This window comes from Microcebus murinus, chromosome 4, assembly GCF_040939455.1.
Source record: "Microcebus murinus isolate Inina chromosome 4, M.murinus_Inina_mat1.0, whole genome shotgun sequence".
Taxonomy (NCBI): Eukaryota; Metazoa; Chordata; class Mammalia; order Primates; family Cheirogaleidae; genus Microcebus; species Microcebus murinus.
The window spans coordinates 13,415,766-13,440,608 of record NC_134107.1 but is presented as its reverse complement, the minus strand read 5'-3'; the positions used below and the strand labels follow the sequence as shown (position 1 = coordinate 13,440,608).

The 24,843-nt window shown below is 44.4% G+C and overlaps 2 protein-coding genes and 1 non-coding gene across 5 annotated transcripts; 2 read left to right on the top strand and 1 right to left on the bottom strand.

Moving 5' to 3' along the window:
* Nucleotides 1-398: 398 nt before the first annotated feature.
* Nucleotides 399-12,289, top strand: TTC9C (tetratricopeptide repeat domain 9C). The gene is made up of 3 exons (XM_012778207.3): nt 399-1,438; nt 7,678-7,860; nt 10,404-12,289. Exons 1-3 carry the CDS (start codon nt 1,201-1,203, stop codon nt 10,496-10,498), a joined length of 516 nt encoding a protein of 171 aa, XP_012633661.2. The 5' UTR covers nt 399-1,200; the 3' UTR covers nt 10,499-12,289.
* On the top strand, nt 10,758-10,868 carry LOC142870751 (U6 spliceosomal RNA). The gene has a single exon (XR_012919095.1). It is a non-coding gene; the product is annotated as a U6 spliceosomal RNA (small nuclear RNA).
* A 3,396-nt stretch (nt 12,290-15,685) lies between the features above and the next one.
* On the bottom strand, nt 15,686-18,329 carry ZBTB3 (zinc finger and BTB domain containing 3). 3 transcript variants are annotated; one of them, XM_020286358.2, is made up of 2 exons: nt 18,247-18,329; nt 15,686-17,582 (listed from the first exon to the last, which is right to left on the bottom strand). In XM_020286358.2, the coding sequence occupies exon 2, from the start codon at nt 17,529-17,531 to the stop codon at nt 15,957-15,959; it is 1,575 nt and encodes a 524-aa protein (XP_020141947.1). In that variant the 5' UTR covers nt 17,532-17,582; nt 18,247-18,329; the 3' UTR covers nt 15,686-15,956. The 3 variants fall into 3 exon arrangements, with proteins under 3 accessions (XP_020141947.1, XP_020141948.1, XP_075857922.1); XM_020286359.2 differs by lacking the exon at nt 18,247-18,329 and adding an exon at nt 18,000-18,028; XM_076001807.1 differs by lacking the exon at nt 18,247-18,329 and adding an exon at nt 18,004-18,026.
* Between the last annotated feature and the right edge of the window lie 6,514 nt (nt 18,330-24,843).

The following is a 24,843-nucleotide window of genomic DNA, read 5'->3' as shown; positions in this document are numbered from 1 at the left end:
CCTTTACTTCCGTCTGACTTTCAATTGCCCCGGGGCCTTAGGGCTCGCCGCTAGCCTCTTTCCTCTGCTGACTTGTATGCAGCAGCTTCTTGAGAGTAACAACAAAAGGAAAGCTATTGCAACATGAGACCCTACTAGCAATTGTTTTTCTGGCCTGTAAGCCAAAGAGTTTTTTCGAACCAAGGAATACAGCAATCTCTAGCCCTCTTTTTCTCTCAACGACTCAACTTCTACCCAGCAACAGACATCCTGATCCCGCCTTTCTTCTTTGTTATTGGCCAACTTGAATCGTCATCTGCCATTCTGATTGGTCATCCGTGATGGTCCGGATTATTTCAATTGGCCGAACTACCAGGGGATTTTTTTTTTCCGGGTTAGTCCGCTGGGGAGGCGGGGTCATTTCTGCGGGATTATTTTTTTCCGGCGCTGCTTCTGATTGGGCGATGTGGTACAAATGCGCGCGACCCGTTAGGCACCAAACTGTCAGGAGATTCGACCCTTTCCTCTCCGTGCTACTGCCCGTAAACCGAAGCCCTGGAGGAGACTTCCGGGCTTGAGCATCTGCAGAGGGCGAGGAACTGGCTGTGGCGCCTGGTGGGCTTGCAATGGGGGTGCTGTAAGGCCTTCTCTCTCCTGTGGGTTGGAGTGAACGAGCCTCATTCACCTCGGTTTCCCAGCTTGTGGCACTGACATCATCAAATGCTTGTTGAATAAGGAGAAATAAAGAGCTGGAGTGGAGGCAAGCTCTCCCTATTTCTTTTAGCAGTAGTCCCCGCCTACTCCTTTCTACTTCCAGGTCAGAGGGGGGCGTATCCAAGAGGAGGAAGCGAATTCTGCCGGCGTTCGCACGCCGGCCACAATTCTTTAGTAGGGCCTTTGCTTTTTCGTGGTGGGGGGGAGTCGACTTACTTCGGAATCGCCTGTGTTAGGAAATCACTTAATCTTTGGTTTCACTATTCTCACATCCTCTTCCTAAATAGTTTCCTACACTTCTGGAGATTGAAAAACTGCAGAGAGGAGAGATGTGGCTCTAGTAAAAACAAGCAAAGCTCACGTCCCAAGGGCTGGGGCCTCCTGGAGAAGGATAATTTTCCTGCATTCTTAAGTCGGCTACCAAAATCAGTTATTTTGCTCCCAACCCCAGAGCTTCAGTTGCTCTTTCACTTCCCAGTTCGCAAGAGCACTGGGTGACAAAGAGTTATGGAGAAGCGCCTGCAGGAGGCCCAGCTGTACAAGGAGGAAGGGAACCAGCGCTACCGGGAAGGGAAGTACCGAGATGCTGTGAGTAGGTACCATCGAGCTCTGCTTCAGCTTCGGGGTCTGGATCCAAGTCTGCCCTCCCCGATACCTAACCTAGGGCCTCAGGGCCCGGCTCTCACACCTGAACAAGAAAACATACTGCAAACCACCCAGACAGACTGCTACAACAATCTAGCTGGTAAGAACAGGGCTGAAGGGTGGGTAGAAAAACATCAGTGCAAGGCACGGTGGCTCACGCCTGTAATCCTAGCTCTCTGGGAGGCCGAGGCGGGCGGATTGCTCGAGGTCAGGAGTTCGAAACCAGCCTGAGCAAGAGCGAGACCCCGTCTCTACTATAAATAGAAAGAAATTAATTGGCCAACTAATATATATATATACAAAAAATTAGCCGGGCATGGTGGCGCATGCCTGTAGTCCCAGCTACTTGGGAGGCTGAGGCAGGAGGATTGCTTGAGCCAGGAGTTTGAGGTTGCTGTGAGCTAGGCTGACGCCACGGCACTCACTCTAGCCTGGGCAACAAAGTGAGACTCTGTCTCAAAAAAAAACAAAACATCAGTGCAGGAACATGAGTGTGTAAATATCGGAGAAAACACTGACGTTCTTTTTCTGTTACTCAATTATTCTGCCATTAATTGAAATACATTTCCAATCTGTAGGGCTCTAATCGAGCTGCTGTAGACTACGGCTTCTCAGACTTCACCTGGAGAGTTTGCTAAAACACAGCTTCTTGGGAAACAAGTTACTTGCTTTAGCTGGTGGTGTAGATCACTTATATTCAATGGTTTTTATAGCTTTTCTTCATTTTCGTCTTTCCTGTAAATCACCTAATTTGGATAACTAGTATCTTCCAGCTCCAGATGCCCTTGGGTGGAGATATGGATGCCATAGTTAGTATAGCATAGTATCACCACGATTAACCGGCTAAGAAAAGGGAGACTTCTTAGATCCGTTCTATGGCAGGCATAATAACCACAGAGCTAATTAAATTATTTTGCAGTATATTAGAACCTCCTAACAGTCCAAGTTGAGGCATAGAAATTATTAGGATTAGTTCTTACACTTCCTATTAGTTTAAAAATTATTGTTTTTCATTTTTATTTCAAAATATTAAGGGGGTACAAATGTTTTTGGTTACATGGACCACTTTTGTTATACTTGAGTTACGGCTGTAAGTGTGCCCATCACCCAAATAGTGTTCATTGTGCCTGTTAGGTGTTTTTGCCCCCTCCCCTCCCCCTTCCCCACTTGATTTCCACTGAGTTTTACTTCCCTCTGTGCACATGTGTACTCATCAGTTAGTTCCAATTTAATAGCCAGTACATGCGGTGTTTGTTTTCCTATTCTTCAAATTCTTCACCAAAAAAAGAAAAAAGGCCGGGCGCTGTGGCTCACGCCTGTAATCCTAGCTCTTGGGAGGCCGAGGCGGGCGGATTGCTCAAGGTCAGGAGTTCAAAACCAGCCTGAGCAAGAGCGAGACCCCGTCTCTACTATAAATAGAAAGAAATTAATTGGCCAACTGATATATATATAAAAAATTAGCCGGGCATGGTGGCGCATGCCTGTAGTCCCAGCTACTCGGGAGGCTGAGGCAGAAGGATCACTCAAGCCCAGGAGTTTGAGGTTGCTGTGAGCTAGGCTGACGCCACGGCACTCACTCTAGCCTGGACAACAAAGTGAGACTCTGTCTCAAAAAAAAAAAAAAAAATGCCAGGACTGGTGGCTCGCACCTACAATCCCAGCATTTTGGGAGGCCAAGGTGGGAGGATTGCTTGAGGTCAGGAGTTCGAGACCAGCCTGAGCAAGAGCGAGACCCCATCTCTTAAAAAACAAAAAAGAAAAAGATTCTTCACGTAGGATAATGGTCTCCAGTTCCATCCAAATTGTTGTAAAAGGCATTAATTCTTTTTTATGATTGAGTAATACTCCATGGTATACATATACCACATTTTTTAAATCCACTCATGAATTGATAAGCAGTTGGGTTGACTTCACAACTTTGCAATTGTGAATTGTGCTATAGTAAACATTTGAGTGCAGGTGACTTTTTGATAAAATGACTTATTTTCCTTTGAGTAGAATACCCATTAATGGGATTGCTGGATTGAATATTAGGTCTACTTTTAGATATTTTTTAGTTTTTTTGAAGAGACAGTATCTCACATTGTCACTCAGGCTAGAGTGCAGTGGTGAGATCATAGTTCACTGTAGCCTTGAACTTCTGGGCTCAAGCAATTTCCCCCCACCTCAGCCTTCTCAGCCACTGTGCCATGCCTAAAAATGGTTTTAAAATTCAATACTGTTTAGCTGTAGTTTGATAAAAACCTCTTTTTTACTATGTATCCAAGGCTACTCTTAGACTCAAGTCACAATAATAATAATTATAGTAACTAGTGTTTCCATTCATTCAATCCAACAATTACTTATTAAGTGCTAAGGATTCACAGTATAATAAAACAGATAAACATCCCTGTCCTCATGGAAAGGGAGATTACAAAAGAAGTGATATATATATAAAATATATTAGATGTCGATAAGTACTATAGAAAAGGATAAATAGGAAAATGGAAATAGTGAGTGCCGTAGGCATGGGAGTATTCATTTTTTTTTTGAGACAGAGTCTCACTCTGTTGCCTGGGCTAGAGTGCCATGGCGTCAGCCTAGCTCACAGCAACCTCAAACTCCTGGGCTCAAGCAATGCTTCTGCCTCAGCCTCCCGAGTAGCTGGACTACAGGCACGTGCCACCACGCCCAGCTAATTTATATATATATATTTTTTTATTTGTCCAGCTAATTTCTATTTTTTTAGTAGAGATGGGGGTCTTGCTCAGGCTGGTCTCGAACTCCTGAGCTCAAACCATCTGCCCACCTCGGCCTCCCAGAGTGCTAGGTTTATAGGCATAAGCCACCACACCTGGCGGGTATTCACTTTTAAAGAGGATGGTTAGGGAGGGCTCATAGAAGTGACATTTATGAAATGCCATGGGCAGACATTGCCTTTTATACACATTAACCTATGTGTCATAGCAATCTTTTGAAATAAATTTAAGGAAACAAACAGCTAGTAATTAGTGGAGCTAAAATTAAGCCCCAGCAGTCTTACTCTAGAGCTTAAGTTCTTATTGCAGAATACTGTACATTATTGAAGACTAGTATACATTTTGGAGAATTGACCAAAAATCAAGAAACAAGCTGCTTTAGAGTTGCTTTTAGAAGTCTTGACTCTCCAGGTATATTGAGGGTAGGGTTTATGCCTTACTGTCTTTAGAGCTAAATGCTCCATAAAGACTCACTGAATTAACAATTTTCTTCCCTTAGCAAGGAGACAGGAAAAGAAAATTTTTCATTTATTGAGTCCCTATACCATGTTTGGCAGTTTATTTACATATCTCTCATCTTCACAAAAATTCTGCAAAGTACTTATGGTTGTCCCTGTTTTACAGATAATGAAGGCAGATTTGTATCACTGCCTAAAGTCCTCTGGTGGCATCTCATCACACTTACGAGAAAATCCAAACTCTGCCCCTCACCTGCAGGTCCTGAGTGACCTAGCTCTTCCATATACTGAATGCTCAAAGCACTTTTCCACCTTCGGGCTTTGTAGGCTCACTTTTCTTGGGATAGAAAAGAGAGCCTACAAAAGGTCCCTTGAGTGACCCATGTTATTCAGATTTTGGCTCAAAAGTTGCTTTCTTAGAGAGGACTTCTGTAAGCAAACAGCACTCTGACTTCATTCATTCTCTAGCCCAGCAAAGTTTTATTTTCCTCACATAAAATGCATTTACTGGGAAGCCAAGACAGGAGGATCACTTGAACTCAGGAGTTCAAGACAACCCTGGTAACCCACTCCAATGCTAGTGGGTTATCAGAACTTATTAACATTAGTGTCACTAAAGTTGGTATTCAACCCCCCACTGCTAAATTTGACTGGCACATGCACAAAAAAGGAAATTAAAACAAAATAATAATAACAATAAAAAGACAAGCCTGGGCAACAAAACGACCCCATCTCCACCAAAAATAGAAAATTAGAAAAAATAGCAAAATTAGCTCGGCATGGTGGCATGTGTCTGTAGTCCCATCTACTTGTGAGACTGAGGCAAGAGGATCACTTGATCCCAGGAGTTTGAGGTAGCAGTGGGCTATCATGACACTGCCCTCATGCCTATGCAACAGAGTGAGACCGTCTCAAAAAATGAAACCAAAACATCTCCTTGTTTATTGTTTATTCCTTGCACTCTCCCACTTAGGGACTAGGATGCAAGTTGCATTTAATTATCACGATGTCTGCCTTGTTCCTCTTATCCTCTGTTCCTTGCTCAGTGCCTGGCACATGGTCAGTGCCCAATAACTGGTTGTCAAATGAATGAAGGTAGAGTGATGGATTAGTTGACCCCTGGGTAAATATCTAAGTATAAACCATTTAACCACTTGGTGAAGATGTTGTAGAAAGGATGTGAATATAAGCCCAGGCCTTTTAATGTCTTCATCAGCCCTGATTCTTGGTCCTTCTCAGTACCATAATTTAACTATACTATGTTTAATTTCCACAGTTGTGAAATAGGGAATGTGTTTCCCTTGTTAATTGTAGAAAGGCAGAACATTGACTTGAACATTGCCTCCTAAGCAGGTTTGTATTTTGAGGTCCCTTTAAATTATCCAAGTGAATAGTGAAGTAATATACTGTATTGCCATTGAGAATGATGATGATTTTGGAGTTAGAGAGTGCTTGGTTCAAATTTTATACTCATTCTACCTAGAAGCTGTGAGATCTTGAACAAGTTACTTTACTTCTCTGAGCCTTGATTTCTTTCATCTATTAAACGGAGATAGTAACATCAATTCACAGTATGGATGAAAAGGTTAAAGGAGAATGGGTGTGCTGTAATCCCAGTACTTTGGAAGGCCAAGACAGGAGGATTGGTTGAGGCCAGGAGTTCAAAACCAGCCTGGGCAATGTAGCAAAACCTGTCTCTATTAAAAAAAAATTAGCCATGTATGGTGGCATGTGCCTATAGTCTCAGTACTTGGGAAGCTGAGGAGAAAGATTGTTTAAGGCCAGGAGTTCTAGGCTCCAGTGAGCTATGATTGCACCACTGTACTCCAGGCTGGGCAACAGATTCAGATCCCATCTGTAAAAAACATTAAAAAATAATTTTGAAGGCCGGGCACGGTGGCTCACGCCTGTAATCCTAGCTCTCTGGGAGGCTGAGGCAGGTGGATCATTTGAGCTCAGGAGTTCAAGACCAGGCTGAGCAAGAGTGAGACCCCGTCTCTACTAAAAATAAAAATAAAAAAGTTAATTGGCCAACCGAAAAAATAGAAAAATAAATAAATAAATAAAAATTTAAAATAATAATTTTGAAAAAGATTAGGCCGGGTGTGGTGGCTCACGCCTGTAATCCTAGCACTCTGGGAGGCCGAGGCAGGCGGATTGCTCAAGGTCAGGAGTTCAAAACCAGCCTGAGCGAGACCCCGTCTCTACTATAAAAAAAAAAATAGAAAGAAATTAATTGGCCAACTAATATATATATATATAAATTAGCCGGGCATGGTGGCGCATGCCTGTAATCCCAGCTACTTGGGAGCCTGAGGCAGGAGGATTGCTTGAGCCCAGGAGTTTGAGGTTGCTGTGAGCTAGGCTGACACCACGGCACTCACTCTAGCCTGGACAACAAAGCGAGACTCTGTCTCAAAAAAAAAAAAAAAAAAAAAGATTAAACAAGGTAGTTTAGGCCGGGCGCGGCGCGGCTCACGCCTGTAATCCCAGCACTCTGGGAGGCTGAGGCGGGTGGATTGCTTGAGGTCAGGAGTTGGAAACCAGCCTCAGCAAGAGTGAGACCCCCATCTCTACTTAAATAGAAGGAAATTAATTGGCCAACTAATACATATAGGAAAAATCAGCCAGGCATGGTGGCGCATACCTGTAGTCCCAGCTACTCGGGAGGCTGAGGCAGGAGGATTGCTTGAGCCCAGGAGTTTGAGGTTGCTGTGAGCTAGGCTGATGCCACGGCACTCACTCTAGCCTGGGCAACACAGCGAGACTCTGTCTCAAAAGAAAAAAAAATAGTGTATATCAAACCACAGTACAGTGTTTGTTATTTCCTCACACAATTAATGGCAACTGTTGTTATTGAAGTTGCGGTACAAGAGTATATTCTTAATGGTTTTGTAGTGAGGCCTAACCCAACACTAGATATGTAGTAGGCGATCAGTAGATACTGAAGTAGACTACAGGGTATGTAAAGCTTTGATTCACTCCTGTATCCCTAATACCTAGAAGAGTGTCTGGCACACGGAAGACACTTGAGTAGAATGTTGTTGATGCTGTCCTGTGTTTGGTATTGTGTTAAGCTGGCCAGTGGAACCCACTATAATAAGTCTCTCCTCCCTCTTCTCTCATTTCATTTGGCCCATTAGCCTGCCTCCTTCAGATGGAGCCAGTAAACTACGAACGAGTGAGAGAATACAGTCAGAAAGTCCTGGAACGACAGCCTGATAATGCCAAAGCCTTGTATCGGGCTGGAGTAGCCTCTTTCCATCTGCAGGACTATGACCAAGCTCGACACTACCTCTTGGCAGCTGTCAGTAGGCAGCCTAAAGGTGAGCAAAAAGGGGACTCAAGTGGTAGGGACGAAATAAATGGTCCTGCCGAGGTGGTTATCTGTGGAAAGGGGCTTTTGTTTTATTTTACTTTTTCAATTTATGGATTTCGTTGATTAGATAACACATTTGCTTGGTTCAAAATTCAAAACATATTAAAAGGTATACAATGTTACATGCAGAAACTTTAAAAATAAATAAATAAATAAAAGGTATACAATGAACAGGCCTTTCTCCACTCCTGTGTTCCTGTCTCCCTAGAAAAGCAATATTATTAGTTTTGTGTATATCCTCAGGAAATGTTTATGTGTATATATGTATATGTATGTATATATATATGTGTGTCTGTATATGTATATATGCCTGTTTCATATATAGGTTTGCATGCCTGTTTTATATATTAAAAAATTGCTGCCACCCCCCTACTCTATGATAGATTTAAAAACCATTGTTTTTCAAGGATCAGTTCCTAGCCTTTAAGAGCGTGACTGGAATAAGTTGTGGACCCCAGTGAGTAAACTTGATAATCCTCATTCTGCCAGCTCTCTGACTGGGGGCTGGCCTTTGCTTTAGCTATCATTTTGTCCCATAGCTCAGCTAACCTTAGGTACGACCTAGAAAAAGGGCAGGCCTACTGATGGAAAATTTGAGACTTGGTGCTTTGCTTCCAAGGCAAAAAATATATTGTGAAAAAGGACAGACTCATTCTTATGTTGGTTGGTTCAGCGCTGAAAAGTGTCTTCCTTTTTGCATTCTGGCTTACAGCAGCCACTGGATGCTAAAAGCAGAGGGCCCCCAAACATGTAGCAATGCAGTAAAATCTCACTGTTTTAAATGAATGACAATGCCAGTATGAATTAATAAAGATATACAATATAAGCTATTTGTTCATATTTCTTACTGTCATAGATGAACTGCCACCTATGTGAATAGTATCTTTAGAGGCTCTGCTATAGTTATTTATTTATTTAATTTTTGAGACAGAGTCTCACTTTGTTGCCCAGGCTAGAGTGTGTGCCCTGGCATCAGCCTAGCTCACAGCAACCTCAATCTCCTGAGCTCAAGTGATCCTACTGCCTCAGCCTCCCAAGTAGCTGGGGCTACAGGCATGCGCCACCATGCCCGGCTAATTTTTTCTCTATATATTTTTATTTTGTCAATTTCTTCTATTTTTGGTAGAGACAGGATCTCGCTCAGGTTGGTTTCAAACTCCTGACCTTGAGCGATCCACCTGCCTCGGCCTCCCAGAGTGCTAGGATGACAGGCTAGAGGCTCTGCTATAGTTTTTTTGTTTTGTTTTGTTTTGTTTGAGGCAGTCTCACTCTGTTGCCCCAGCTAGAGTGCCGTGGCATCAGCCTACCTCACAGCAACCTCAAACTCCTGGGCTCAAGCGATCCTTCTGCCTCAGCCTCCCGAGTAGCTGGGACTACAGGCATGTGCCACCATGCCCAGTTAATTTTTTCTATATATTTTTAGTTGGCCAATTAATTTCTTTCTATTTTTAGTAGAGATGGGGTCTCGCTCTTGCTGAGGCGGTTTCGAACTCCTAACCTTGAGTGATCCACCCGCCTCGGTCTCCCAGAGTGCTAGGATTACAGGCGTGAGCCACCACGCCTGGCCTCTGCTATAGTTATAATAACTGTTTCATCAAACTCCCTCTCAAGACAAGACCAGGTACAGTAGCTCATGCCTGTAATCCTAGTACTCTGGTAGACTGAGGCAGGAGGATTGCTTAAGGTCAGGAGTTTGAGACCAGCCTAAGCAAGAGCAAGACCCCATCTCTACTAATAATAGAAAAAATTAGCTGGGTGTGGTGGTATGTACCTATAGTCCCAGCTACTCAGGAAGCTGAGGCAGGAGGATGGCTTGAGCCCAGGAATTTGAGGTTGTAGTGAGCTATGGTAACACCACTGCACTCTAGCCAGGGCAACAGAGTGCGTTTCTGTCTCAAAAACAAAAAACAAAACAAAACAAATCTCCCTTTCATTATAAAATTAACAAGCAGTTCAGCCTTGTATAGAGATTTTTTTTTTTTTTTTTGAGACAGAGTCTCGATTTGTTGCCCAGGCTAGAGTGAGTGCCATGACATCAGGCTAGCTCACAGCAACCTCAAGCTCCTAGGCTCAAGCGATCCTCCTGCCTCAGCCTCCTGAGTAGCTGGGACTACAGGCATGCGCCACCATGCCCGGCTAATTTTTTGTATATATTTTTAGTTGGCCAATTAATTTCTTTCCATTTATAGTAGAGACGGGGTCTCGCTCTTGCTCAGGTTGGTTTCGAACTCCTGACCTCGAGCAATCTGCCCGCCTCGGCCTCCCAGAGAGCTAGAACTACAGGCATGAGCCACCGCACCCGGCCATGTATAGAGATTTTTTAAAAAACCCAAAGTGGTATTAACTAATGAGACTTACTATTGCATAGAATGATTTTGATACATTCAGATCTTGGAGAGAAAAAAAAGTGGGAGTGTGTTAACAGTCCTCTTGTCCTAAGGTGCAGTTTTGGTCTAACTGTCTCTAATTGCCTTCTCATTATCTTCTAAGATGCCAATGTCCAGCGGTACCTCCAGCTGACACAGTCTGAACTCAGCAGCTACCATAGGAAAGAGAAACAGCTCTACCTGGGCATGTTTGGTTAACGAAGAAGAAAGATGCTCCTTCGCTTGAAGTTAGGTGGACTATTAACACCCATCAAGGGGAAACCTGAGCCTCAGCAAGAGAAATTAACCCTATACCTCTGACCCAGGTGGATTTCTGTTTTGTTTTCAGTTCTGCAAACTCTTTACTACATATACAGTCTGTGTGTCTTTTTGTCTGTCAATCTATATATTTGTATAGCTTTCAATAGATGTTGGGGATATTTGCCTTGAGAAATACAATCAGAAAACATTCAGCGGCATGCTCACTTCTGCAGCACACATACTAAAATTGGAACGATACAAAGAAGATTAGCATGGCCCCTGTGCAAGGCTGACACTTTTTAAAAATAAAGAAAAAGAAGACATTCATCAGCTATGAGTGAACTCAATCATATCTCTGACATAGATTTCAATAATCGATGTTGTTAGATGTATTCATATTCAGAGAAGGCTACCAGAGGATTAAATAATGATAGGTAGAAAGAGATTTCTTCCCTTTGTTTTCTCAGTTGCCCAAAGCCTAACTGAGAATTATATTTTTGGGAAACTAGACAATTATAAATTAGGCCCAAATGTATTAAAATGAAAGTTTTTAGATTAAGCATTTTGGTTAAATTAATTCCTTAATCTCTTTAACATTCCACACACATTCAGATTCTTGAAAATATCTACAAAAATATCTGATTCCCTACTTTTTTCTTACTATTGCTCATACACAGATCATTAATATAGTATACTTATTTTTTTCATTAAACTATTTTAAAACCTCTGGAGTCAAGCATTTAAGTATTTATTTAAGCTGGGCACAGCGGCTCACACCTGTAATCCTAGCACTATGGCTAGGCCAAGGTGGGACGATCACTTGAGCCCAGGAGTTTAAGATAAAAAAGTATTTATTTAATGACAAAAAAAAACCAAGTAAACATTTTTCTTTTCTTTTTTTGTTTTGTTTTACAGAGTATAGTGTTCACAGAACATTTTAATTTTTAATAGGTATATATCTATAGTATGCTCATTTCTCTAAAAATCATAGGAAAGACAGAGCAGGGTAAAAACATAAATCTATTCTTTATCTGTCACCCTGTAGTTTGTAAGAGCTCTGGTCCTTCCAGAGAAGGAAGACAATGAGGAAGGGCTATTCTTGCTTAGTGCCTTTTAAGCACCTGATGGAACTCTCTAGAAGCTGGCTTGGGCATGGTTGTAGGTTGCAGATCTGGTGCAGTCTTGGCTCAGTGGAAGGCTCCATCAACCAGAAGCTCCTTTGTCATTCCGTTTACTTGTTGTGGATAATGTCTCTGATGTCGTGTGTCCTATGTAGTAGATGAGACTCTATAACACCCCTCTGCCTTTGTCAGTGGAGGTGATAAGTATGTGTCATTAGCCATCAAATAACCACAGACAGATTTCAGAAAAAAACAAAACCTTAGTCCTTTATCAATAACACCCACTCTCCAAATGAACTAGACTCTTCTTTGTTCCTGCCTATACATTATTCCTTATCCAAGCTTTTTAAATTGCTAAACCTAGGTTTATTGACAAAATTTCGTCATGGTTCAGCATTGCTTTTGTGTAAATTATGTAATGCAAAATTTTTTTTAATCTTCACCTTAATACTCTTTTATTTTGTTTTATTTTGAATGAGCAGCCATTGTGGCCCCCTTTTTGTGCCCCAACTTTAGACGTTTGAAGGCTTTTGGTCTCCCTGGGAGTGGGTGGAGGTATAGAGGCAGCCAGGGCTTACCTGTACACTGACTTGAGACCAGTTCAATAAAAGTGCACACCTTAAAAAAATTTTTTTTTCATCATGGTTGCATGTTTTATTTGCTTTGGGCTGATGTTGCTTTCTGATTTTCGTTTTCTTCCCTTTTTTTATTTCAAAGACTTAATGTTACAGTAAACTATCTTCTGCATCAGTGGGGAAAAAATAAAACTGATATTTAAAAATGCATTTTAGAAATTTATTACACTAACCCTTTTATTTGTGCTGCTAAGAGAGAGCACAGTGATCAGGCTTATATTTCAGTTTTTATTTTGAAGCCCAGCTCCTCACAGAGAGGTTCATGAACAGGAAAGCAGACAACAGTAAACAGTTTGATGCAGTTCTTAAGGAGATCTGAGAAGCCCATATACTGAAGGAATCAGCCAGAGAGTACTCAAATCTCTGTATTCAGAAGTTGTGAAGGGAGATACTGCTCACTTAACCAATCCTTACTTATTTCCAGCCAGGATTTGAAGATTTGAGTGAAGAGAAAGCATTCATATGGATGTAAAGGATCATACTTTGGCACAGGAGAGACAGAGACAATGTTTCCCAGACTCATACCCACTACCTTCACAATTTTGCCAAAACCACATATTACCTGTACTAATAGTGAATATTTTATTTAAATACATATTTTAAAGGAACCTTTGGATAGAGGAACATATTAAATGGAACTATGGGGAGGGGATGCAATCAGCAAACTATAGACCCTCAAAATATATAACCAATAACCCCAGGCCGGGCGCGGTGGCTCATGCCTATAATCCTAGCACTCTGGGAGGTTGAGGCGGGTGGATTGCTCAAGGTCAGGCGATCGAGACCAGCCTGAGCAAGAGTGAGACCCCGTCTCTACTAAAACTTAGAAAGAAATTAATTGGCCAACTAAAAATATATAGAAAAATTAGGCCAGGTGCGGTAGCTCACGCCTGTAATCCTAGCACTCTGGAAGGCCGAGGCGGGCGGATAGCTCAAGGTCAGGAGTTCAAAACCAGCCTGAGCAAGAGCAAGACTCCATCTCTACTATAAATAGAAATTAATTGGCCAACTAATATATATAGAAAAAATTAGCTGGGCATGGTGGCGCATGCCTGTAGTCCCAGCTACTCGGGAGGCTGAGGCAGAAGGATTGCTTGAGCCCAGGAGTTTGAGGTTGCTGTAAGCGAGGCTGACTCCAAGGCACTCCTTCTAGCCTGGGCAACAAAGTGAGACTCTGTCTCAAAAAAAAAAAAAAAAAAAATCATGCAAATAGACCACCACCTACAATGAAGCCACCTACAATGAAGAATGCTCTTTTTGGGAACTAAAAGCAAATGCTTGCTCCTTGAGAATCTCCCCAGGAACAGAGCTTCTTTAGTTAAGTGTTACATGTCACCACGACTGGATCAATACAATGATACAATGTTACTGTGTTCCCCAGACTGTCTAGAAAAAGTATATACATTATATACACATGTAGACATATTTATTATGCTTTGCTTTTAGGAACTGATGTTTGGAGGCAACCAATTTTTTTTTCTGCTTTGTATTTGTGGTTGTGTTTAAATTGAGATATAACTCACAGTCCGTAAAATCCACCCTTTTAAGGACAACTGATTCTTATAGGCATTTTCATTTGATATTTAGAGACTTTGAAAAAGGTGTTCCACTCAGCTAGAAAAAATTTTATTGCATTAATTTATATCTTGCCTTGTTTCACCAAGGGATTAAGGCAGTAATGTATTTGCACAAATAAAAGTAGAAGCCATTTAAAAGATAAACTAGAAGATAATTCCAACGCAAGGATTGTGAAAGGTGTAGAATTCACTCTTTCAGCAGGAAAATATTAAGTATCATCAACTTTTGCTTCCCACAAGCCCTAGTTAAGGAGCTTTCTTTGGCCAAATCACTGCTGCTCTGCTCTTCTTTCTATAACTCAAAAATAGTCACTTGCTAGTAAGAGTTTACAGTGCTGAACATGACATACAGACCCAAAAAGAGAAAGTAAATTCAGAAAATTTACTTGTATCTTCCCCTTTTTCTGTTTTCCTTCCTGCTTTATTTGTATTCATGTTCTTATGTGCCAGAGAGAAAAGGGTTTGTAGGGAAACTCATACCTCCGTGGTCCCCAACCCCCAGCCTCTGGCCAGTATTGGTTTGTGGCTCCACTGTCCCATCCCCCCTCCTGCGCCCCCCCCCCAGTCCTTGGAAAAATTGTCTTCCATGAAACTTAGGAAAGGGGGTGGGGAGTAGGTGCCCCACAGCAGGAGGTGAGGGGTGGGGGGTAGGTGCCCCACAGCAGGAGGTGAGGGGTGGGGGGTAGGTGCCCCACAGCAGGAGGTGAGTGGCGAGCAAGGGAAGCTTCTGTATTTACAGCTGTTCCCTATCACTTGTATCACTGCCTGAGCTCTGCCCACTGCCCTTCCTCCCCAGCCATTCATGGAAAAATTGTCCTCCATGAAATCAGTCTCTGGTGCCAAAAAGGTTGGGAACCCCTGTGGGCCTACCTAGTCCATCCTATAGCACAGGCTGGGCCAGACCCTTCTCTCGCGTTCTTAGAGCTCTTCTTTTTGTCCCCATCCCACATCAACACCACAAACTCCCATTTCTTTGCTATCTCCGTTGTCAGTAACCACCTGTGTGACCTTAGGTGAGTACTCTAACTTCCCAAGCTGCCAGTCATTGCCACAGCACCATAGGCCCTCAACCACCCCCACTAATCTGTTAGCATGGTCCTTATACTGTTTTGGGCCTTTTGGTTCCTTAACTTCAGAGACCTCAATTCATATTCACAACATGTAGGCAAAAGTTTCAAGCTATCAATACAGTATCTGTTGTTGAAACAATCAACAAATGCTGTTTCTACTCTACATGGACAGCAGAGGTAACAAGGCAACAAAGCCAAACACTCAAAAGGACAAAAATAAATAAACAAGTAAAACAACTTCTAGTTCTTGGTTTACTACCTTCAACAATGTTTTAAACCAGGATAGCCTGAATGGGTTTGGAGTCACAAGCCAGGTTTGAATCCTGGCTTGGCCCTTAACTAAGCTCTGTGATCTTGAACAAATTAACTTTAATTTTTGCACTTAATCTTAGCCAAAAGACCCAGAAACAATTAATATAAAAGAAAGGGGGGCAGTGGGATGGGACACTAATACCTCATAAAGTTGAGAGTTAAACAAGTATTTATATGAAGTACCCAATACATCCCAGAACACAGGAGCTCAACTACAATAATAAACCATAATTGTTTAAGATTCCCTAATTTGTATACTTTTCCTAAGTAAAGGGACATTACCTTCTGCCTATGTCACTTTTTTCTTTAAAAGCAATCTGACCCCCACCCCTACCCCAAATACAGATGTTAGATTCCTAAAAGAACAGAAGAATAGGTATGAAGGCATGCAGGTTTTGGGAAGAAACCAGCCAACACCAGTTCAAAGAGATAGGTTCACTGCTAGCTTTAATATTCCAGAATGTGGAGCAAGAAGCAATTACACCTCAGGAAAACTTCCAATACCCTTGAAGAGAGCTAATTGATATGCTATGTCACATAAAGTCCTGCTTAACTGAGCAAATAAAAGGGTGGGAACCTTTGGCCTGGACAAAACCTTCATTCTATTACCCAGAAAGAGTGTTGTGATGCCTCCAACCTTCTGTGCTGCCATCTAAGGTTGGGAAGAGCAGGCCTAGCATCAGCTCATGCTCCCCTAAAAGTTAGCTTTTGGGCCCAAGTACAAAATCTTTGGGTGGCCCTCCACCGCTGCTGCTCTGTCTGTCTGCTGTTGGGGAGCCAGGGAGGGGCTGCACCCCTAGAAGGTGGCCAGCCTCTGGATCTGGTTTGCTTCGTTTGGCCAGGTCCTCATTGTGAGCCTTGCGGATGTGGCGGTAGAGGTCCCCTGACTGTGTGTAGCTGCGCAGGCAATAGCGGCACTCATAGGGTCGCTCACGTGTGTGCACTGTGGCGTGTCGCCGTAGTGTGTAAGAGCATGAGAAGGTCTTCCCACATGTCTTGCAGGTGGGAACATCCTCAGTAAAAACCCCAAAGCTTCCTGGGGCTGCTTCATACTCAGAAGGCAGGTAAAGTGGCTCATGCAGGGCTGGGGGTGCAGGCAGGGGTGAGGTCACCAGTCCTCGATGATACTGCCCTGGACCTGGCAGGAGATGGTAGGGTAGATGAGGGTCTGGAGTCAGGAAGTGGTCACTTGGCCCCACCTCCTCCAGTCCTGCTGCCCCTGACTCCTCAAAAGCCTCCGCCTGGGTGGGTTGTCCCCCGTACACTGCTCTTCCAGGTGGGAACAGTCCCTCAGGACCCTGAGGCTGCTCATCTGACACATCAGTCTCCTCATCAGAGATCACAATAGCTTCTACTTTCACCTGGACCAGCTCAGCCTCAGCTGGGGCCGGAGCCTGGGATGGAATTGGGGCTGAGACTGAGACCGGGGCTGGGGCTGGAGCCGGAGCTGAAGCTGGGGAATAGAAGCCTTGCAGTGGTCCTCCAGGATCCCTTGCTTCCACCACCCTCAGACTCTCAGGACCCACGTCAAGAGGAGTCAGGGGCTCTAACGAAACTGTTGGGAGACCAGAAGAAAAGTAGTTTGCAGGAATGGCCTCTGTGGAGCTACTGGGGCTGGCAAGAGAGACATCAGCCACTGGTTGGGGAGGAGCCCGTAGATGTGGTGAATCAACCTCCGTGCCAGGCTGTGTAGTGTCAGCCCCACCGGACACTGGTGGCTCATCTGGAGGACGGACAGTAGGTGAGGGAGCAGTCAGACCTTTCCATTCCCCTTTGCCCCAGTGGCCTGATGTCTCAGCGGATGCCAATGAAGGCTGGGGGCCACGGGAAGTGTTGGACAAAAACTCCAAACTAGGGGGCTGTGAGTTGGTTTCTTCCTCCTTCTTGGTACTGTCCGCCTCTGCCAGGGCCCTGGCTTGTAGCCGCCGCTTACACACTTTGACGATGTCATTCATGTGTAAGTAGCTGGCAGCTGCCAGCACATCCTCCACAGGGGTATCCCCTCTAAGGGCCAGCTGGCCAGCATACATAAAGTCCAGAAGCAGCCCAAAGGCTGGGGCCGTGACAATTTCATTGTGAATACACACCAGATCCCTCTTGTCCAATTCCCGCTCCTTGTAGAAAAGCTGGAAGAATGGGCTGCAGGAGGCCAGCACAGCCCGATGGGCCAAGAACTGGGTGCTACCCACCATCACGGTGCAGTCACAAAGGAAACCCTGGGACCGCTGCTCCCGGAGGCTCTGCAGCAGCTGCTGACTGTGTTCTGGGAACTCCATAGCACCCCACGAAGGGAAGGGGGCCCAAAAAAGGTCTCCACTAGTGGCTCCCTGGGAAGAGAGGACAGTGGGTTAGGGTAGGTAACCTCCCCAGCAACCTTAACATCAGCCCTTAACTATTGCTTGCCACCCCAAGACAATCTAATTTACTGCCCTTTTATCCCCTAGGTCACACCCAAAGATCTCCTCTTAGCTCCGCCCTGTCAGCCTAACCTTCGCGGAAGGCCCCGCCCCCGTATCGAAAAGGCCCTGCCCCCGGAAGTCCCGCCCCCCGACCAGCCTCAGCTTCCTCGATGCCCACCCGGTAGCTTCTAGCAGTTCCTTCAGCTAAGAATCTGTTTCGTCCCCAAGCCTTCCCGGGCGATGCATCTACGCCTCACTCCGGGAACTCCCTGAGCCTCTCCCTCTCGCATTCCAGGGGCTAAGAACTCCCAGGATGGTAACTAGAAGAGAAAGCCGATCCCTCACCCACCACCGAGCAGCCACCGGGCGAGCTCCGCCCCTTCCCACCTTCCCAGTTTTAATTGGCTCAAACTCGCCTTCCTCCGTCACGGATTGGTCCGCTAGTGCACTAAGCATATGCGCTCTCCAAATGGGTGCTTGCGGACGTCGCTCACGCAGCTAGGCGCCGCATTGGCTGGCGCTTCCTAAATTTTTTTTGGTCGTCCCGCCTTCTTAGCCTCCGAACCCTCTGGATTGGCGGAGCTTGTCCTACCTGAGGCCGCGGGCAGACGGGGACTAGGCAGTAGGGACAAGACCGCGGAGCTCTTCCATCTGGGCGCAAGTTGGGCAACCGCGCAGTGTTGTGTCTGAGCTGAGAATAGGTCGCTCCCGCAGCAGGATGACCGGGAAAAGGAGAAACAACAAGCTGGTGTGGTACCCTGAAGGCCCCGGTCCTAGACCAGACTCTGACGTAACCGTGGGCAATAGCCACGCGTCTGAACTGCAGCTGCCTCTGAAAAGTCCCTTCTTCTCTCAGAAATTCCACGATGCCCTACTGCTCCAATCCTCTAATGATTCTGTGGCTCTTGGCTCAGTAATGGTGGCGTCAGAGAACTAGGAGCTGTGGGAATAATGTCATGGTGTTCTTAGCCTGAACACTACGGTCGACTTACAATGAAGAGGATAAAATGTTCTCTGGGCCCATAGTGTATTGCACAGATGCCAGTAGGAAGAGTGGGAGTAGGCCAGGCGCGGTGGTTCACACCTGTAATCAATCCTAGCACTCTAGGAGCCCGAGACTTGGAGGATCACTTGAGGACAATACTGCAACCAAGAGTGAGACACCCTCTCTACTAAAAATAGAAAAAATTAGTCAGGCATGGTGGCGCAGGCCTGTAGTCCCAGCTACGGGGAGGCTGAGGCAGGAGGATCACTTGAGCCCAGGAGTTTGAGGTTGCTGGGAGCTAGGCTGACGCCACAGCACTCTAGCCCGGGCAACAGAGTGAGACTCTGTCTCAAAACAAAACAAAAGAAAGAAAGAAAAGGAAGAGTGGAAGTAGGATCAGGGCCCTAAAATGTCTCAGGACAACGGTAGATAAACGTGGCTGTTTCTGAAGAAATCTCTGAGTCCCTAGGCACTCAAGAAAGTGCTGCAAATTGGGAGTCAGAGATTTTTGCCCTTTGCCCCAGACAATGTGTTGACTTGGTTGTTTACCAGAGGAGTAACTCAGTGCAGTTACCCCCCCCCCTTTTTTGAGATATATATTAGTTGGCCAATCAATTTCTTTCTATTTATAGTAGAGACAGGATCTCGCTCTTGCTCAGGCTCGTTTTGAACTCCTGACCTTGAGCAATCCGCCCACCTTGGCCTCCCAGAGTGCTAGGATTACAGGCATGAGCCACCATGCCTGGCCGAAATTTTAAATTAAAAACATTTTAATTATTCATTATAAAATGGCAATAGTAAACCCATTACATGCCAACCTAACATTTTCGTTTTTTGTGAAAAATAATTATATTTACCAAAACCAAGAAATATGTAGTGAGAACAATGGCATTGTTATACATTTCTGCAAATCCCTTTAATGCCTTATTGAGGGGAGGGAAACTGTTTTTCTTTGCTCTCACATCACAACAATCAATACAGAAGGCTTAGCCAGGCGTGGTGGCTCACACCTGTAATCCTAGCAAGAGTGTAGGCTGAGAGGGTAGGCTGAGATGGGAGGATAGCTTGAGCCCAGGAACTTGAGGTCAGGGGTTTGAGACCAGCCTGAGCAAGAGCGAGCCCCTGTCTCTACTAAAAAAATAGAAAGAAATTAGCTGGACAACTAAAAATATATAGAAAAACTTAGCCGGGCATGTTGGTCCCAGCTACCGGGAGGCTGAGGCAGTAGGATCTCTTCAGCCCAGGAGTTTGAGGTTGCTGTGAGCTAGGCTGATGCCACAGCACTCTAACCTGGGCAATGGAGTGAGACTCTGTCTCAAAAAAAGTTAAATGTTTTTTAAAAATAAAAAAAAAAAATACAGAAGGAGCTGGGCACAGTGGCTCATGCCTGTAATCCTAGCACTTTGGGAGGCTGAGGCAGGTGGATTGCTCGAGGTCAGGAGTTCGAAACCAGCCTGAGCAAGAATGAGACCCGTCTCTACTATAAATAAAAATAAAGTAATTGGCCAACTAATATATATAGAAAAAAATTAGCCAGGCATGGTGGTGCATGCCTGTAGTCCCAGCTACTTGGGAGGCTGAGGCAGCAGGATTGCTTGAGCCCAGGAGTTTGAGGTTGCTGTGAGCTAGGCTGATGCCACGGCACTCACTCTAGCTTGGGCAACAAAGCAAGACTCTGTCTCAAAAAAATATATATATATATAGAATGCTTCTGTGACCAAATTTATGGGGTTTTTCCCCACTACCAAGCAAGCAATTCCAGGTGGATGTCCTCTAATTCAATTTAGTGGAAAGAGTGTCAGATCCTACAGGTTGAGGACTCACTCTGTAAGCCTGTGCCCCCATTTTTGATGCTGGTTCCAAGCCCTAGGTTTTTTTTTTTTTTTTTACCTTTGCTTCTGATCTACCAGCTAGAATTTGGGAATCCCATGATCTCCTTTTTTGGGTTGGTTAATTTGCTAGAGCATTTTACATAACTCACAGAAACCTTTATGTTTACTAGTTTATTATAAAGGATATTACAAAGGATAGAGATGAAGAGATACATAGGGCAAGGTATGGGGAAGGGTGTGGAGTTTCCATACCCTTTCCTCATGTGGGGGTGCCACCCTCTAGAAACTTGCACCTGTTCAGCTTTCTGGAAAGTCTCTGAACGAATCCCTTTGGGTTTATATGGATGCTTTATTATGTATGATTGATTTCCCATTCCCATTGATGATCAATGCTCTCCCTTTTTTTGATACTGTGTCTCAAAAAAAAAAAATCGTCCTTGGCAATCGTCATTGTCTGAAAAATTGCATCTTTGTGCAACAAGTAACTGGACCTAAATCAAAACTCTTTTGCAGTTTTGACAAGAAGAATCTAATTTAAAGAGAATTTATTCAAGTGCAGAGTATGAGAATGGACCATCAGGAAAAACACCAACTCCAAAAATATAGAGTTACCATTCCAAAGTAGGAAGGCTAAGATTTCAATTTTATAGGCAAAGACATGAGGTGTTTGTTTGTTTGTTTGCTTTTTTGTTTGTTTGGTTTTTGTTTTGAGATACAGTCTTGCTCTGTTGCTTGGGATAGAGTGCCATGGAATCAGCCTAGCTCAAAGCAACCTCAAGCTGGGCTCAACTCCTGGGCTCAAGCGATTCTCCTGCCTCAGCCTCCTGAGTAGCTGGGACTACTGGTACACACCACCACCCCTGGCTAATTTGTTTGTTTGTTTCTAGTTTTAGTTGCCAGGCTAAGTTTTTTTCTATTTTTTAGTAGAGAAGGGGGTCTTGCTCTTGCTCAGGCTGGTCTTGAACTCCTGACCTCAAGCTTTCCTTCCGCCTCAGCCTCCCAGAGGGCTAGGATTACAGGAGAGACAGGCGTTTTTTAGCAGGATTATAACATCATTCATACAAGGTTGGCACATAGTTATAACAATTTGATTGGTTATAGGCAATGATTGTTGTTTCTTTTGGGGAAAGCTACATTTTACATTTTTTACAAAGGGTGTAATAATCATGTTTTTTTTGTCATCTGGTCTAAGCAAATCAGGACAACAAGGGGGAAGTTAATCTTTAACAAGTGTCATTAAGAAGGCTGGAGGTTTTTGTTCCTGAGGTTCCTTTAATTCTCCGTGTTCTGTCCTTGTACAGAACAAGAAAAACAACAGTGTTGAGTTAATCCATAATCTGAGGACAGAAATTGTAACCACATGTGGCTACATTAGATCACAGTCACATCTCTCAAGGCCTAGTTTGGAATTCCAACAGCATTTATTTCTTTTTATTTATTTTTTTGAGACAGAGTCTCACTCTGTTGCCCTGGCTAGAGTGCTGTGGCATCAGCCTAGTTCACAGCAACCTCAAACTCCTGGGCTCAAGCGACCCTCCTGCCTCAGCCTCCTGGGTAGCTGGGACTACAGGCAAGTGCCACCATGCCCAGCTAATTTTTTCTATATATTTTTAGTTGGACAATTAATTTCTATCTATTTTTAGAAGAGACGAGGTCTCGGTCTTGCTCAGGCTGGTTTCTAACTCCTGACTTTGAGTGATCCGCCCCCCTTGGCCTACCAGAATGCTAGGATTACAGGCGTGAGCCACTGCACCTGGCCTCCAACAGCTTTTAAATTTTATTTATCTTCATACCAACTTCATTAGATTATTATGAGAATTAAAGGAGATAATTATGTAAAGGGCTTAACATAGTGTCTGGCACCATTTAGGCAGGAACTAGTAAGTAGTAGCTGTTATTGTGGTCATTTATTCTTTTTTTTTTTGAGACAGAGTCTCACTCTGTTGCCCTGGCTAGAGTGCCGTGGCGTCAGCCTAGCTCACAGCAACCTCAAATTCCTGGGCTCAAGTGATCCTCCTGCCTCAACCTCCCGAGTAGCTGGGACTACAGGCATGCGCCACCATGCTCGGCTAATTTTTTCTATATATATTAGTTGGCCAATTAATTTCTTTCTATTTATAGTAGAGACGGGTCTCGCTCTTGCTCAGGTTGGTTTCGAACTCGTGAACTCAAAGGATCCGCCCACCTCGGCCTCCCAGAGAGCCAGGATTACAGGCGTAAGCCACCATGCCAGGCCTATTCTTTCTTTCTTCTTCTTTTTTTTTTTTTTTGAGACAGGGTCTTGCTCTGTCACTCAGGCTAGAGTGCAGTGGCTAATCATAGTCCACTGCAACCTGGAACTCCTGGGCTGAAGTGTTCCTCCTGCCTCAGCTACCTCCTTGGACCACCCCTCCCCCCCCAGTAGAGCTGGGACTACAGGTACTTGCCACCATACCTGGCTAATTTTTCTTTCTCTCTCTTTCTTTTCTTTTCTTTTTTTTTCTTTTCTGTTTTTTTCTTTCTTTTCTTTCTTCTCTCACTTTGTTGCCCAGGCTACAGTGAGTGCCATGGTGTTAGCCTAGCTCACAGCAACCTCAAACTCCTGGGCTCAAGTAATCCCCCTGCCTCAGCATCCCAAATAGCTGGGACTACCCAAATAGCATGTGCCACCATGCCCGGCTAATTTTTTCTATATCTATTAGTTGGCCAATTAATTTCTATTTATAGTAGAGACTGGGGTCTTGCTCTTGCTCAGGCTGGTTTCCAACTCCTGACCTCAAGCTATCCACCAGCCTCGGCCTCCCAGAGTGCTAGGATTACAGGCGTGAGCCACCATGCCAGGCTTCTTTCTTTCTTTCTTTCTTTCTTTCTTTCTCTTTCTTTCCTTCCTTCCTTCCTTCCTTCCTTCCTTCCTTCCTTCCTTCCTTCCTTCCTTCCTTCCTTCCTTCCTTCCTTCCTTCCTTCCTTCCTTCCTTCCTTCCTTCCTTCCTTCCTTCCTTCCTTCCTTCCTTCCTTCCTTCCTTCCTTCCTTCCTTCCTTCCTTCCTTCCTTCCTTCCTTCCTTCCTTCCTTTCTTTCTTTCTTTCTTTCTTTTTTTTTTTTTTGACAGAGTCTCACTTTGTTGTCCAGGCTAGAGTGAGTGCCGTGGCGTCAGCCTAGCTCACAGCAACCTCAGACTCCTGGGCTCAAGCGATCCTTCTGTCTCAGCCTCCCAAGTAGCTGGGACTACAGGCATGCGCCACCATGCCCGGCTAATTTTTTCTATATATATTAGTTGGCCAATTAGTTTCTTTCTATTTATAGTAGAGACGGGGTCTCGCTCTTGCTCAGGCTGGTTTCGAACTCCCGACCTCGAGCAATCCGCCCGCCTCGGCCTCCCAGAGAGCTAGGATTACAGGCGTGAGCCACCGCGCCCGGCCCTTTCTTTCTTTTCTTTCTTTCTTTCTTTCTTTCTTTCTTTCTTTCTTTCTTTCTTTCTTTCTTTCTTTCTTTCTTTCTTTCTTTCTTTCCTTCCTTCCTTCCTTCCTTCCTTCCTTCCTTCCTTCCTTCCTTCCTTCCTTCCTTCTCTCTTCTTTCTTTCTCTCTTCTTTCTTTTTTTTTCTTCTCTCTTCTCTTTCTTTCTTTCTTCCTTTTTCCTTCCTTCCTTCCTTCCTTCCTTCCTTCCTTCCTTCCTTCTCTCTCTCTCTCTTTCGCTCTCTTTCTCTCTCTCTTTCTCTCTCTCTCTCTCTTCTCTCTCTCTTTCCTCTCTTCTTTTTCTTCTCTCTCTCTCTCTCTTTTTTTTTTTTTTGAGACAGAGTCTCACTTTGTTGCCCAGGCTAGAGTGAGTGCCATGGCGTCAGCCTAGCTCACAGCAACCTCAAACTCCTGGGCTCAAGCGATCCTGCTGCCTCAGCCTTCCAAGTAGCTGGGACTACAGGCATGCGCCACCATGCCCGGCTAATTTTTTCTATATGTATTAGTTGGCCAATTAATTTCTTTCTATTTATAGTAGAGAAGGGGTCTCGCTCTTGCTCAGGCTGGTTTTGAACTCCTGACCTCGAGCAATCCACCGGCCTCGGCCTCCCAGAGTGCTAGGATTACAGGCGTGAGCCACCGCGCCCGGCCCAGTTTTTTCTATATATATTAGCTGGCCAATTAATTTCTTTCTTTCTTTTTTTTTTTTTTTGAGACAGAGTCTCACTTTTGTTGCCCAGGCTAGAGTGAGTGCCATGGCATCAGCCTAGCTCACAGCAACCTCAAACTCCTGGGCTCAAGCGATCCTCCTGCCTCAGCCTCCCGAGTAGCTGGGACTACAGGCATGCACCACCATGCCCGGCTAATTTTTTTGTATATATACTTTTAGTTGGTCAATTAATTTCTTATTTTTAGTAGAGACGGGGTCTCGCTCAGGCTGG